General features: G+C 42.9%; 1 protein-coding gene across 1 annotated transcript in view; it reads left to right on the top strand.

The window, feature by feature from the left end:
- The window catches only part of WDR49 (WD repeat domain 49), a 314,656-nt gene that overhangs the window by 266,671 nt on the left and 30,766 nt on the right, over positions 1–17,219 (top strand). The window contains exons 12-13 of the mRNA XM_077290613.1: positions 2,265–2,423; positions 9,064–9,251. Of these exons, the coding sequence (XP_077146728.1) occupies positions 2,265–2,423; positions 9,064–9,251 (347 nt within the window). The remainder of the gene's footprint in view (positions 1–2,264; positions 2,424–9,063; positions 9,252–17,219) is intronic.

The raw sequence follows: 17,219 nt of genomic DNA on the forward strand, positions 1-17,219 counted from the left end.
TATCGGGTATCGGCCGATACTTGCTGTATCGGAATTCCGATACCGGGATTCCGATACTCTTGTGGTATCGGGTATCGGGTATCGGAACAACATTAATGTTAAAATGTGTAAAATAGAGAATTAAAATAAAAAATATCGCTATACTCACCTGTCCGACGCAGCCGGGACCTCAGCGCAGGAACCGGCAGCGTTGTTTGTTTAAAATTCCCGCTTTTACATGGTTACGCGAAGTCCCGGCTTGTGATTGGTCAGGGCGGCCATGTTGCCGGGCCGCGGACCAATCACAGCAAGCCGTGACGAAAATACGTCACGGCTTGCTGTGATTGGTCCGCGTCCCGGCAACATGGCCGCCATTAACCAATCACAAGCCGTGACGTCACGGGAGGCTGGAAACGCGCTCATTTTAAAAAGGGCGCGTGTCCAGCCTCCCGTGACGTCACGGCTTGTGATTGGTTGCGTCGCGGTCAACCAATCACAAGCCGGGAGGCTGGACACGCGCCCATTTCAAAATGAGCGCGTCCAGCCTCCCGGCTTGTGATTGGTTGATCGCGGCGCAACCAATCACAAGCCGTGACGTCACGGGAGGCTGGACACGCGCCCATTTCAAAATGAGCGCGTCCAGCCTCCCGGCTTGTGATTGGTTGATCGCGGCGCAACCAATCACAAGCCGTGACGTCACGGGAGGCTGGACACGTGCCCATTTTAAAATGAGCGCGTGTCCAGCCTCCCGTGACGTCCCGGCTTGTGATTGGTCAGGGCGGCCATATTGCCGGGACGCGGACCAATCACAGCAAGCCGTGACGTAATTTCGTCACGGCTTGCTGTGATTGGTCCGCGTCCCGGCAACATGGCCGACCTGACCAATCACAAGCCGGGAATTCACGTAACCAAGTAATAGCGCGATTTTTAAACAAACAACGCTGCCGGTTCCCTCGCTGAAGTCCCGGCTGCGTCGGACAGGTGAGTATAGCGATATTTTTTATTTTAATTCTTTCTTTTACACATTTATATGGTTCCCAGGGCCTGAAGGAGAGTTTCCTCTCCTTCAGACCCTGGGAACCATCAGGGATACCGTCCGATACATGAGTCCCATTGACTTGTATTGGTATCGGGTATCGGTATCGGATTGGATTCCGATACTGTGACGGTATCGGCCGATACTTTCCGATACCGATACTTTCAAGTATCGGACGGTATCGCTCAACACTAGTAGCGGCCCCTTGATGCATGTTTAACGTTGCAGCTTTTTCAAAGCCTCCTTTTTGAAGTTGATTTTTTCATATTAATGTACACTCTGCACCCCATCTTGACTGAAAAAAAACAGAAATGTAGAAATTTTTGCAAATTTAATAAAAAAGAAAACTGAAATATCACATGGTCATAAGTATTCAAACCCTTTGCTCAGGCACTCATATTTAAGTCACATGCTGTCCATTTCCTTTTGATCCTCCTTGAGATGGTTCTACTCCTTCTTTGGAGGCCAACTGTGTTTAATTAAACTGATAGGACTTGATTTAGAAAGGCGCACTGTCTATATAAGGCCTCACAGCTCACAGTGCATGTCAGACCAAATGAGAATCAAGAGGTCAAAGGAAATGGCCAAGAAGCTCAGAGACAGAAATGTGGCAAGGCACAGATCTGGCCAAGGTTACAAAATAATTTCTGCAGTACTCAGGGTTCCTAAGAGAACAGTGGCCTCCATAATCCTTAAATGGAAGAAGTTTGGGACCACCAGAAGTCTTCCGAAACCTTGCCGTCCAGCCAAACTGAGCAATCGTGGGAGAAGAGCCTTGGTGAGAGAGGTAAAGAAGAACCCCAAGATCACTGTGGCTGAGCTCCAGAGATGCAGTAGGGAGATGGGAGAAAGTTCCACAAAGTCAACTATCACTGCAGCCCTCCACCAGTTGGGCCTTTATGGCAGAGTGGCCCAACGGAAGCCTCTCCTCAGTGCAAGACATATGAAATCCCACATAATGTTTGCTAAAAAACACATAAAGAACTCCCAGACTATGAGAAATAAGATTCTCTGATCTAATGAGACAAAGATAGACTTTTTTGGTGATAATTCTAAGACAGTGACCCTAAGCACACAGCTAAAACAACAAAGGAGTGGCTTCAGAACAACTCTGTGACCATTCTTGACTGGCCTATATGCTGATCTGTAGGCTATAAAATAATATTACATTGCAATGTGTAGCATCAATAAAATAAGGTAGTATTATTTTATTGCTGTGAACCAATCTAAAAATGATCTTTTTATACAGAGTCTCAGCTGCAAAGCGCTGGAAAAAGAAGCATCTCATCGTCATCTTCGGGAAGATATACACGTTCTTCGAGAGGCTGCTGCAACACAGACTCTGACAGCAATAATACTGTAACAAGACTGTTCTTCCTGGGGGCAAGAAAACATATCTCAGCTACAGGTAGCTTTTATTTTCACACATTCCTCTTCTTGAACAATACATATTGACTCTAGCTGAAGCTGTGTCTTAAATATCTTCCCCGTGTCTCTGGAGCACCGGTGTAAAGGAGAAAGCGAAAATTAAAATGATTTTTTTTTCATCTCTTATATAAACTTTGGCAGGTGAAGCAGGTAAGAGCTTGTCAGGGTTTCTGCCATTTCTATGGAGCTTCTGTACACTGCAGGTTGTTGTTGCCGTAGACGAGTGTGCTGAGATGTGGTTAGGTTCCTTACTATTAATGGCACTGGAAGCCCACGGCTTACTGGATCGTGATGGAGAACTGATTAGGACTTGATCTATATCAGGGATAAGAAAGAAAGGTTTAGAAGCCTCTGGCTCTATCCGTCAAGTCCTTCCCTTTTTATTGTCACTTCTGAATTAGCTTCTGAATAACGGATGACCTACCTTCCCAGCGTGTACTATTGATCAGCAGCGTAGTCCATTATTACCACACCTGACTTACAAACAAATAGGCTTCAGTTCAAATGAACAGTAGAAAGGTTTTTGAGCTCTCGCAACTTCTGGGTCTGAAGTGTATGCGTTGCTAGCTTTATTCATTAGTCTTATAAAGTGCAAATTTAAATGGCATCTGTCAGTAGGATCAGCCCTCCTCAGCTGTCTATATGTTCATGTAGGTCATAGGAAGCTGACTAAAATGATAGCTTGATATCTGTGATCTGTTGTCTTATTCCAGAGAAATCCACATTTTTTTAAATATGTAAATTAGCAGATAAGATCTATGGGCTGGACATAGATCTTCACAGAGATTCTGCCTCCAGAGCTTATTTTAAATGAAGAGGAGGAGTTACCAGTGTGATACATGTGATGACTGAAAGTCTGCTCTCCTGATCTACATTTTTCCTTTTATTTAACATAAGCTCCGGGGCAAATTCTCAGAGAGATCTATGTCCAGCCCATAGCCTGGAACAGCTCATTTACATGTCAGAATGTGGATTTCTCTGGAATAAGACTTTGGATCGCAGATATAAAGGTATCATGTTACTCAGCTTCCTATCACATGCATCCATGCATGACTAATTAATCTCTCTCCTCACTACACTCCTGCTTCCCCTCTTTGCAAATCTCTTTACTGGCTCCCAATTTACCAGTGTATCCAGTTTAAACTACTAACACTGACCTACAACGCCATCCATAACCTTTCTCCTCCGTATATTTCTGAACTAATCTCTCAATATCTTCCCACACGTAATCTCCGGTCCTCCCAAGACCTCCTTCTCTCCTCCACGCTTATTCGCACCTCACCCAATCGCCTCCAGGACTTCTCCCGAATATCCCCAATCCTCTGGAATTCTGTGCCCCAACACGTCCGGTTATCCACCACATTTGGATCCTTCAAACGGAACCTGAAAACCCACCTCTTCAAAGAAGCTTACAACCTGTAATGCCCACACAACCACCTCAACACCATCAGAGCTACCTCAACTCCCGACCTACTGTCTCCTTCCCCACAATCCTGTAGAATGTAAGCCCGCAAGGGCAGGGTCATCTCCCCTCTGTATCAGTCTGCCATTGTTAGTTTTGTTTACTGTAAGTGATATTTGTATTTTGATGTAACCCCGTCTAATGTACAGCACGATGGAATTAATGGTGCTATATAAATAAGTAATAATAATAATCCCCATGTAGATGGCTCAGGAGAGCTGATTCAACTGACAGATTTCCTTTAAAGGGTAAGATAGAACATACCAAAATCGCACACTGTGTGGCTAGTAAGTGCTCACACCTTACACACTAGAACATCAGATAGAGCTTCCTGTTAGAAGTACTCTACATGTACTCAAGTAGGTATCCGAGGACTAAAGAGGTCATGTAAGAGGAAAAAGACACATACACAGTGCAGAAGTATGAAATACAAATTATATCATGTGTGGATTTACTGTTAGTAATTAACTGGCAGTATGGGAATTCTAGGACCAAATTGCATTGCCACTCTTTAACAACCGTAACTTTATTTTTTACTTAATTTCATTATTGAAATAAATAAGTTAAATCCTCAGCTCCTAATTCATTTGCTTTGAAATAATTCACTTTGAAGAGCGAGGTATTAATTACACAGATTCGTGTCAGAGGTACTTTTAAGATCTATCCATTTTTTTCAAATCTGAAATAATGAAGACTTTTTTTTTCACTTGCTTCAGTCACTGTGGCTTCAAGTAGAAAGCGCCGCAGTGTACAGTGACCTCACTCACATCACCTAATCTCATTTGTACAGACCCGGCTGAGAAACTTTCATTTCACTTGTGTATAATTGGTAGATTTAAAGAAACAGTGGAATGATGTGGAAGCATGTCAGGCACTAACTGGGCACTGATGAGGCATCTTATGGGAAGCAACAGAGAAGATGGGAAACATATTATCATCATCAGTCACCATGATTATTGGAATTGATGGCTTTTCTGCAGAAATCTGCATTGCTCGGTCATTTCTTTCTACTCAAATACTGAAAATTCTTGTTCAACTGGTACCGTGCTCTCATAACCTATTCCCCAGGTCATAGCAACGTACGAGAAGCTGAGCTATAGGAGGGCTTACTAGGTCCCTTACATTTTAGTTCTATATGAACATCTCATCCCTTTCCATAGCTTAGTCTCAGCTTAAAGGGGTTGTCCGGTCTAAAATGATAACTCTACAGTCACTCAGACTTATCATTTTAGATCAGACAACCCCTTTAAGGGCTTTTTCAGATGAAAGTATTAAACATTCGTATGCAAAACAGCATGCAGACAGCACACTGACCAATACAAGTAAATGCATTAGTTCACATGTGCAAATTGCGTCTTCATATAGAAAGAGGACTAGTCTCTATAGCGCCTCCTGTTGGAAGCAGCGATCCTACAAGTCACAATCAACACTTTAACGAGTCTTGCAATATGACTTAGTTCACGTGGACTTTTTTCACATGGACCGATGGCCTGCCTGTAACAAATTGCAAAATGCAATACTTTCATCTGGATTCTGGATCAGACTCACCCATGACAAGTTAAATGTTATATAAAAAAACTCATTACATACAGGTTACTATCCATATGTCATGTATTTTTTATGGGTACATTACAGACCTTACAGCTATTATGACAGAAAACTATGTTTGTTCTTTACTAATTATTAAGTTGTGGATGTAAAAAATGGATGCCATACAGACGTAAAAAATGGACAGATTGATGGCATACAAATTACAATACAGATGAAAAATTGGACGTTTTTCTGAATGTAAAATTGATGATTTTGCATATACCCATGTAAACCCAGCCTTAAAGGGAACCTGTCAGCAGGATTGTGCACAGTAACCTACAGACAGTGTCAGGTCGGCACCATTATACTGATTAAAATGATACTTTGGTTGATGAAATCCGATGTGACAGAGTCACTGGCAGAGTGGTAGAAGGGAGATATGTGTCACTGCGCTTAACGGCATCAGTGATATGAAACCAGAGCATTTTTTCTCCAGCACACTACGTATTGAGAGGGTTAAGTTGCATAAAAGGGCTGGTTTTATGTGGACCCTCATAGAGCGGGTGGGAGAGGGTCCACTTTATCTCCCAGGCAGACCTGCCAGGACCTGTGTGAGGTCATGATCATGTGATCAGTCACATGATGGGAATTACAGGCTTAGGGTTAAATAACCGATCTCTACAGGCAGTCGATGTTCAGCTAGCCAGGAGAAAGGAGTCTCCAGAGGCTTTATGGCTTGTTGGGCACAAACTGAACCTGTGTTGCTCCAGAGCAGGGTGCCGCTTACAACATACAGACGGTGTTGCAGCATTGTTGTTTTTTCCTTTTTGCTTGTTTGTACCGGTTTTAGCCAAAAAGGCTGGGTTTTGTTTCCATGAGTTGGTTTATGTTGCCTGATAATAAACGAACAAGGACTTAAAGAGACGGTGTACCCACTTTTTCCTACCTCTCTGTGCCGCCACATGAGTGAACTACCACACCGTCTTGTGGTTGTTGTTTTTTCTTTACTTGCAGCTTTGAGTTAATGATATGCTCGGTCTCTGGGGTGGCCTGTGAGGGTGGGCTTTGGGGGGGGTCTTCATGTGGTGCTGTGCTTACATATGGATCTGTATGGCTTCTGACAGGTCACTGATCCCTCAGTGACCAGCCCACTTGTTTACATAATGAATATTATACATATTTTTTTAAAAATCCCTTGTGCGCTGCAGCCTGATCGCATCCATATTGTGAATTTAATTATTCTTTTTGATGGTATCCATAGATTCTGAAAAAAAAAATCAGTTTGTAAATGGAGCTTGTCACGCCTGCGCAGTAGCAGCTATCAGCGATGGTGCCGCCTTTAAATGTTTTAACTACTCTAGTGCAGCGGGGTTGGTGCAGTGTGACAGACAGTGACCACAGGAAAAGTTCACAGCAAAACGTGTTTAATGTCCAAACTCACATGGTGCACAGCACATGGTGTCCTCTGGATCGCAGCCAAGAAACAAGACAGTCCATAAGTGTGTCTGGTTGCCAAGGGCGACTACACCACCGTATCACACTGCAGAGTGCTAGGAGTTTGCTCTGCTTGGCTCCGTGCTCCCTCCCACAGGCTGAGCTTTTGCAGAGCCGCGTGCTCTGCTTGTTGCAAACTCCACAATGACACACCCAACCCTCTGCTGCAGGGATTTTTACCAAAGAACCTGTGGCCGTCGGCCTCATGGAAAACCAGAGCCAGGAGAGGAAACGGACTGCCCCACTATCATCCTATTGTCCGTTTCAAAAATAAAAGCCCAGAGCAGGTTTTCTTAAATCTGCCTTGGACAAATAGCTTGCCCAAGATCAACACTTACTTCTGTTTTACATTGCAATCACAGCTATGTCTGTGTCTGCAATGCACTCCCATGGCCTCCATATGCTTCTTTGCAGACCCTGGGGGATACATAGCGATGCTCGCATATAACACCGGTCACTACCTCACAATACGTTCCAATAAAGAATCCATTTTATCCCTGGATGGTTGTGCAGGAATCTTTCCCTGTTTTTCATCTACTTTCCTATGATCACCAGTGACAACGCCACCCTCAGGATGAACTCTGGACTAATTTCAATCTACACATTCTCAGCGTGGTAAGCTCCTTCATCCCTCCCCCTTTCCCTGCATCTCACCATGTTGTTTCCACTTCTTGTCCACAGAGTGACCAGTGCAGGATCCAGGTCTGTGCCGATAAATTAATATTACGGTACTTAATTTTTTTTTTATACTTCAAATCTCCTGGCAAGGTTTTTTATTGTGCAAAGAAACCCATGAATGGGTTAAAGATAGAAAATACCTATTACGCCGGGGTCAGACTAGCATGTGAAAAATCGTCCATTTTCCAGCCAGAAAACTCATACAATATTGTCATCCTTGTGTCATCTTTGTGTCTGTTTTTTACGTCTTTGTGACTTTCTTGTGACATCCAATTTTATCTATCAACATTTTAAAATGTACAGGATAAGATACAGTTCCTTGGGTTAATAATAAAAATGTATCAGAAAGAAATCAGATGCTACACAGATGATCATATGGGACATGATTTTTTTGAGGACCTATAGAAATAAATGGGTGAGTTTCACCTGAGGCTCAGAAGAGAACAGAGCATTGCATCTGAACACCCCTATGGAGCTACATTGGTCAATCATGGGCTCATTCAGACAAGCATATAATTTGGATGTGTGCTGTCAGGACAGGCCGGAGCGAGCCACCCCCTCCCCCTGCGGCCTAAGCGAAGGCCATCATGACATGGGTTAGGAGAGGAGGGGGTGGGCGTTGGTTAGGCTAATTACATGAGAGGGGGGGGCTAGTGGTAAGGGTAATGTAAGGGGCAGGTGGCGGGGGCCGGTCAGTTCCCGCTCTCCTTCACAGAAGCATAAATTTTTGTTTTCTCTGGGGGTTACATCGCTCGGGTGAGCGGGTAGTTATAGTACTACTCAGGCTTGTTTTTAGTTTCGGGTCATTGTGGCCTTGGCGGCTGGGGGGAGTCCTTGGAGTTGGTGGAATTTGGTTTGGGGGGTCCATTGGCATATGGCTCCCCTGATTGGAGTTTAATATGTTTCGGATCTGGTGAATGGTGGTGGGGAGTTCCGGCAGGGGTGGTCGGATCTCCAGATTATTACCGTGAACAGTGAACCCTCTTGTGGGTTTTTTGGTGCTCCCGAGCCAGGGTTACAACGGCTGGGAGTAAAACATTGGTTAAGTTATGTTCACATTATGGGTTGTTAAATCACCAGATTCTTGGGGGCTCCAAGGACTTCTCCTAGTTTTAAAAAATGGTAATGTTTTTACATTTATTGTTAATGTTTTATGTTTAATAAAAAGGCTGCTGTGGCCTATACTATTCCAAAGAAAATTATGGTCGTTGTCGTTAATGGGAAAGAGAGTGGGTAAACGGTGGGTTGGTAAAAGGTGAACCAACAATCGGTTGGACTAAAGGGTATTTGCCATTTCCCATGGAGCTCCTTCGACTATACCAAGGTCATGAGTAAAATTCAGATAATATATAAAACGCTCCTTATTATATGCTTGTCTGAACAAGCTATTACTTGTAGGCTAATTCATTAGGAACTGTGTGTACATATCGAAATAACATTATTTCTTTCTTTTCAGGAGGTGCCAACCTTGTGTCTTGTGGTGGATCTGGCTATGTTAGATTTTGGAACATATTTAGAAACCAGTTAATGGGAGAGTTTCAAGCTCACGAAGGTGCAAGTTTCATAGTTATGACAATTGACCAAACAAACAATAACCTCATTACAGGGGATATTGATGGATGGATAAAGGTTTGGGACATACAGGTAAATCCTTTTTCCAGGCAATGAATTCTATCCCTAATGGTTTGCACTTGCTAAAAGTGCATGTTTGTCTCTCTGAATAATGCATAGAGATGAGCTTATCATTGCGAAACTGGGTATAGACAGGCCTTCGAGGACATTAGGGTCATATATTATTAGGGCTTTCAAACTTTCTCCCGAGGCTTCACCAATCAGAACATCATCATGCCTTGGATTCAAATTTGTCTTTTGAAGCCAAAAGTCTTTTGTCTATTCTTTAAACCTATATGACATTTTTATTCATTAAATCAACATTTAAAGAAACTTACAAAATCTATCTGCAAAAAAAATGCAGTAATGCAGTATTGCAGAATGCAATAAGAATGATCCATATGGGATCCTCTTTTTTATTAACTCATAGACTTAAATGGGTGATTCTAATTGAAAAAATGGAGGAGAATAGTGCATGCTTTGATTTTATTAACAAGGACACCCAACTCATTTGATACATAATTTCATCTGAACAGCCCTATTGATCAGCACTGATCCATGTGATATCCGATGTAAACACAGGTGGCACGGTCCGTAAAAATGCTCCTGAGTGAGCCCTAAACCAGAAATTGGTGCAATAGAAGCTGGTTGGTGCAGCACATGATCACTTGTTTCATAATTGCGTTAACCAACTCAGTCTCACCCATAGCCAGGGATGCTTCTCAAGCAAGGCCAACCCGACAGTTTGAGAAGTACCGTTATAAACTATATGTAGATTGCCAATATTGTTTTTTTTTTTATTTTTAACCAATTGACAGGACAATGAAGGACGTATATTTACTTGTTTGTTTTTTTTTATAATGGGAGGAAATGTACTTGAAATCCTTAACAAACAGGACATTTTTTGGCGAATAAGGCACTTTCAGATTGTGTTGTTCCTTATTTGGTGCATTTAGTTTCACATCACGTCTCTTGTAATCTTGTACAACCTATTGTACTAAATTTCTTTAATCTCTTCTGTAATGTGTTTGGGGTCTGAAGGGTGATGAAGCGTTTGTTAGATTGACTGATGTTTTATTTTCTAATGTTGGCTGACCTTGTAAGTCTGTGAAATGTTCTGGGAAAACAGAAAAAAAACGTCATGGTGTACATGTTCTTTCTGTAGCTCTTTCCAGGCCTTTGTTTAGCTCACAAGCTCCTGTAGGCATAGTGGGGGATATTCAGGAAAACTGGTACAAAGGTGAAATAGAGTTATCATCTGGAGCAACCAATGAGCCAGTCAGTTTGGTCAGACTTTCAATTTGGTAGTTAGGCTAGTTTCACACTAGCGTTTACCTGATCTGCGGCAGGCTGCGGACTTCCTCCGTGAACCCCCTCCCTCGGCCGCACCTCCGCCGCTAGCTCCGCCTACTTCTGCATGCGGCCCGCATGCGACCTCCGTACCTATCTTTAACATTAGGTACGCAGGTCGTGCCGCAGTATGCGGATGCTGCTGCATGCGTCGTTTTGACGATGCGGCGAAGTAGGCGGAGCTAGCGGCGGAGGTGCGGCCGAGGGCGGGGCTTCACGATCAGGTAAATGCTAGTGTGAAACTAGCCTAACACTTTAATTTTTGGTTGTTTTTGGTTACAGTAACTTTTATTTTACACAAACGCTGTTTTTCCTTACAAATCAAGGCTTCTTTAGTTTTCTTCAAGGAATTTTTAATTATGATGGAAAGCAGATATCCCAGATTTCTTTATTTTAATTTACCATATGCAACAAAAGTCATTCTAAGGGCAGGTGCAGACATATATTTTCTCTCCATCTGAGAAAATCAGTCCGATTGTGCTATTCACACTCTGATCAGAGTGGTATCCGATTTTCTCGTAGGTGGAGAGAAACCAAAAAGTTCCCCCCACCTTCTCCATGCAGTCAGTCTGTGAAAATCTAACCACACTTTGATGTTGTGCGATCCGATCTTTCTCATGGACCCAAAGACTTGAATGAAAGAATGCCATGTGATTCTCTGAGGCACATCTGACGTGTACAGCCCCATGGAATAGCATGGGAGCAAGTCCTATCCGTAAAAAGCACGGCTTGCACTCGTCCAATATATGCAATCATCTGTACCTGCCCTTATAATGGAAATAATCTGCCTGACAATACCCTCATTAAATCCCCTTTGAACCTATGTCCATAAGTAAGGTGTCTTATAGTTCTCACCTCACTATTGCGCTATGCCTCCACTTGAATATTGCTGGGAGCTTTGTAGGGATGCAGAGGGTCTTCCTTTGCTGCCAGGGGTCGACAAGAGAAATCCCCACCCAAATTCAGTTCTCACTTACAAGAGATAGAAACAAAAGAACTTAGCAGAAATTTTAGGTGCGGAAATGGTGAGTTAAATGCAAGGATAGAAAAGCATAATAAATCACATATGAGATAATAAGTACAAGTGGGTATGGTAAGGAATGGGGTTATATGCCAGGCCAGGCTAGGGTGACAAAATATATCAGTCTCCATGATATAATAAATTAGAGTAGAATAGTAAAGTAGCTCTTTTACTTTCACGAAGCACATATGATGATTAATTATTATGGCGCACTCCCTGCAGATTATAGATGGCACAAACCTCATAAGTAGCAGCAGAGAATCCACAACATGACATGGCTGTAATGCACTCCAAATGATGGGGGACTGGGGCCCATTTGCTGCTGATGTTAGTGCTTTTGTAACAAACAGTGGTGCGCTGTAAAGTAATAAAATTCCCCTTGGAAACATTTCTCTTGCTCACTGCTGAATTCAGGAACCCGAATTCCAAGCAATATTTACTCACTCCTTAATGTAGCAACTCTGATGCTACACCAGGAACCAGCTTGACACTGCAGCTTTCAGCTGAGGAACCTTAAAGGGAACCTCTCAGGATTGTGCACAGAAACCTACACACACTGTCAGGTCGGCGCCGTTATACTGATTAAAATGATACCTGGGTTGATGAAGTCCATCTTGTGGTTGTAGTTTAATCTTTATTTGCAGTTTTGAGTTAATTATATGCTCGTGCTTTGGAGTGGCCTGTGGGGGTCTGCATGGGGTGCCCTGATTAGGTATTCATGTGTATGGCTTCTGACAGGTCACTGATTCCTTAGTAACCTGCCCCCCATTTTACATACTGCATATACTATTGTGGGGTTATAAAAAAAAAGTAACTTCATCAAAATGGCATTGGCTCCCGCGCTGTAGCATGATACATGCCAATTTACCTTTATTCTTTATGCCTATACTATTGTGGGGTAATAATAAATAAAATGTATCTTCATTAAAATTGTGCATGCACTATTTTGATGAAGATACATTTTTTTTCCTAACCCCACAATAGTATATGCAGTATATAAAATAGTGAGTAGGTCCCTGGATAATCAGTAACCTGTCATAAGCCAATACAGATGAATACGTAAGCAGAACATCGCATAAAGACCCCCCGTCCCCACAGGACCACCCCGGAGCACCAGAATCTCATTAAAGGGAACTTGTCACCCCCCCAGGCGTTTGTAACTAAAAGAGCCACCTTGTGCAGCACTAATGCTGCATTCTGTCAAGGTGGCTCTTTTAGTTCGGGTCCCTGCCAACGCTGAAATAATTGTTTATATAATTTGTCCCTAATACCTCCAATTTGTCAGTGGGGCAGGTCTTTCCCCCTTTACACGGACGCACCACAGCCGTCAGTTATTTCCTCATTTCTCATGGGCACCGCCTCCTCAGCGTTTAGGCATTTTCCCGGTGTCTGCACTGTAATCTTTGTCCTTGGGCATGCGCAGTTAGCACTGCCAGTCCACTGACATCACATGGACGCATGGCCTGAGATCCCGCCCCGCAGTCTCTTCTGATTTATTCACACTGCGGGGCTGGGAATCTTGGGCATGCGCAGTACTTATCTGCGGCTCTCCCTCATCTCCCTCCTCCTCTTTCCTACTGTGCAGCATCATAGGAATCGTCAGATATCGTCAGATTCCTATGACACTGCACAGTAGGAAAGAGGCAGAGGGAAATGAGGGAGAGCCGCAGATAAGTACTGCGCATGCCAAAAATTCCCAGCTCCGCAGTGTGAATAAATCAGAAGAGACTGCGGGGCAGGATCTCGGGCCGCAAATCCATGCAGGCGCAATAAGAAAGACATCATGTGATGTCAGTGAATGGGCAGGCACCTGGAAAATGCCTAAACACTGAGGAGGCGGCGCCCATGAGAAATGAGGAAATAACTGACGGCTGTGGTGCGTCTGTGTAAGGGGGCAGAGACCTGCCCCACTGACAAATTTGAGGTATGAGGGACAAATTATATAAACGATTATTTCAGCGTTAGCAGGGACCTGAACTGAAAGAGCCACCCTGACAGAATGCAGCATTAGTGCTGCACAAGATGGCTCTTTTAGTTACAAAAGCCTGGTTGGGTGACAGGTTCCCTTTAACTGAAAACTAAAAATGCAGATTAAACAACCACAAGATGGATTTCATCAACCAAGGAAGCATTTTAATCAGTATTTCTGCACCAACCTGACAATGTATGTAATTTACCGTACTGAGCAAAATCCTGACAGGTTTACTTTAAATGGTGTGGGAGGCACAATCCTCTTTTGAGAACCTGGATGACCAGCAAAAGTAAAGCTGCTACAAGATTATTTTGCCTTCTCTCACAGTGAGCTGGTGGGTTTTCAGAACTTGCTTATTGTCTCTTTCCTGTGTCCCTCTGTCATAAATGTAATAGCAAAATAGGACCAATCTCTTAGACCATCTCTTGAGTGGTAATGTGCACCCTCCTATTGAGCATTGAAGCATGGCTTCATCACAAATTGTAAACTGTAATATCGGATACCAGATATTATTTTTTTTTGTGATAGCTGTAGTTTCTATAGATATGGGATACCGTACATATTTTAATTAATTAAAAAAAATTAATATCAGCCAAATGGATAACGTTATATATACCATGTTTCAATTTATCTATTTAAAGCTTCTGATAGGAAATATGGCCTTAATATCTCCTACATGGGACATCAGGTGGGCAGATACCCTTAATGTTGGGGATCTCCTAGTTTTCCAGACATGAGCCGCATCCAATTGACCAGCCCCATCTCAGGTCACCAAGGGGCATGACTTTTATCTAATAAAAGCAGATTCTGAATTATTGCCAATGTTCAGTGATGAGAGATATAGCTTGCTGTAGGATTGTACCATTTCCAAATGGAGAGCTCCCTTCCACAAAGATCTGTACAATTTCTGTGACATCAGATCTAGTAATTTTCTAGTAAATTTTATTGTATATGATTGTATTTAAAATGTAGTTTTATCCCATTTGTAATATCTGTTGGATTAAATATATACAATTTAACAGCTTTGCTCCTCTTACTCTATAAACCGCACCCCTGAACCCTCATTAGGCCATATATTACCAGTAACAGGTGTCAAATCAGCCTGTATAAATGATTGGTGGTGCAGTTAGTTTTCTTGGGTTATTTTGGGGCTTGGCAGTAACCTTACCAAAGTATGTACAGTATATATCCAGTATATACTGTGGGTTGGAATTAGATGTGTATATACTATACATTCACTGGGAAATGCACAATATCTGGCCTAGCAACTAAAGCAACCATTGCCTCATCCATCAATCATCTGTCAATAGGGTGATAGTATTTACAATTGGGGACAGCGGAGTGCTTTACCCTGACACCCCTCTTTTAGGAGTCCTTGTACGCATAGTCTCTTTTTCTCCTGGCCATGTGACTCTTCTTTCTCCTTCAAGTATGACCCAGTCCTCCTGGTCCTCACTCAGCTCAAACAATCAGTCTTTACCTGTGCAACTTCTCCTCTAGGTTGCAGAGAGAAGGAAGGGCTTTTGGAAACTGTAGTTCAGGACACCTCAGAAAAAGAAGTGCCTGCTCTTGTAAGTCTCTGCTTGGAGCATCAGAAGCATCCACTGCACACAATGCTCACCCTTCTAAGATTACATTAGAGACATGTAGCACAGGCTTTTCCTCAATTGCCTGGATAAGGGTAGGTAGGTTTGGCTTTCATGATGGCCATAATGCCTCTTATGACTGCTGCAATAGAGTATATTTTAAATAGTCCAAACCATACTGTTGATAATGCATAATAGATTATGAATGTATGGTCATTGAGGGTCTTATTGATGAGACCCCCAACAGATCACAATAATGTACCTTGCTGGGTTGCAACAATCTGTATATTCACGGACCATCTCCAAAAGACAGTTTTTTTTCTGCCAACCATAGTGACAGCAAAAAAAATCAACAGCTGCAATTTAGTTTTTTTTTTTTACTAAAGTTTTTTTAACCCCTTAATGACTTATGGAATACTATGTCCATCATAAATCATCTCCCTGCCTTTGATGCAGGCTTACAAGCTGAACCCACATTTTTCCAGGCAGATAATAGCTGAAGTATTCAGCCATCATATGCCTCTAACAAAGGCTCCACCTGCGGCTGTTAGCCTGTTAAATGCCGCTGCCAGTCTGTGACTGTGGCAATAACAGCGCATCGACAAGGGGCGCATTGTTCTATACCCCTCATCAGTGATCTCAATGTGTTGCCTTTACAGTCAGGGATCTTCTGAAACCCCTGTGAATGTGAAAATCAGCCCATGGCTGGTGTGCATAGGAGACATCACTGCATATAGAGAAAATCATGGTCTCATGGTTTCCTTTGAAGCCCAGCACAGGCGGGTTCCAAAGTAGCTCCGTAATGACAAGCATGGGTTTTCATAGCAACCCATCGGCGACCTGCGATCACATCATGGGTGCTCCGATGGAAGCATGGCATGACATGCCCTTATGCTGGTGCACATTAAATGACGCTGTCACAGTTCAACAGCAGTATTTAACAGGTCAACATGGGCATGGGGCGAGCTCACCCAGTGAGTCTGCTCCATATACCCGCTTCCAACTTGTGTTATACATGTACAATGGATGTCATGAAGGGGTTAAAGGGGCTGTCCACTAGGACCTCCTGCAATCAGTTGTAATCTTTGCAGGAACCAAACATTGTGTTAATGTCCCTTTAAGCGCTACACTGTTTCCATTTAAATATGTTTTCTGTGTAATATACTCAAATTCTTCAATGCATTAAATGCTTTTTGAAGCCACTCTCCATTCTAGTTAATAAATCAGGATCCTGTACACTCACTGGCCACTTTATTAGGTACACTTGTCCAACTTCTTGTTAACACTTAATTTCTAATCAGCCAATCACATGGCGGCAACTCAGTGCATTTAGGCATGTAGAAATGGTCAAGACAATCTCCTGCAGTTCAAACCGAGCATCAGTATGGGGAAGAAAGGTGATTTGAGTGCCTTTGAATGTGGCATGGTTGTTGGTGCCAGAAGGGCTGGTCTGAGTATTTCAGAAACTGCTGATCTACTGGGATTTTCACGCACAACCATCTCTAGTGTTATGGTTCTCAATGGCAAGAGAACATAGCCCAGCAAACATAAGTACTAGCTCTTGGAAGGATGGAAACTAAACTGACCATGAACTAAACCTGCCGCACAACTAACAGTAGCCGGGTAGCGTTGCCTACGTTTTTTATCCCTAGACGCCCAGCGCCGGCCGGAGGACTAACTAATCCTGGCAGAGGAAAATATAGTCCTGGCTCACCTCTAGAGAAATTTCCCCGATAGGCAGACAGAGGCCCCCACATATATTGGCGGTGATTTTAGATGAAATGACAAACGTAGTATGAAAATAGGTTTAGCAAAATTGAGGTCCGCTTACTAGATAGCAGGAAGACAGAAAGGGCACTTTCATGGTCAGCTGAAAACCCTATCAAAACGCCATCCTGAAATTACTTTAAGACTCTAGTATTAACTCATAACATCAGAGTGGCAATTTCAGATCACAAGAGCTTTCCAGACACAGAAACGAAACTACAGCTGTGAACTGGAACAAAATGCAAAAACAAACGAGGACTAAAGTCCAACTTAGCTGGGAGTTGTCTAGCAGCAGGAACATGCAC

This window comes from Ranitomeya variabilis, chromosome 2 (assembly GCF_051348905.1).
Source record: "Ranitomeya variabilis isolate aRanVar5 chromosome 2, aRanVar5.hap1, whole genome shotgun sequence".
Lineage (NCBI taxonomy): Eukaryota > Metazoa > Chordata > Amphibia > Anura > Dendrobatidae > Ranitomeya > Ranitomeya variabilis.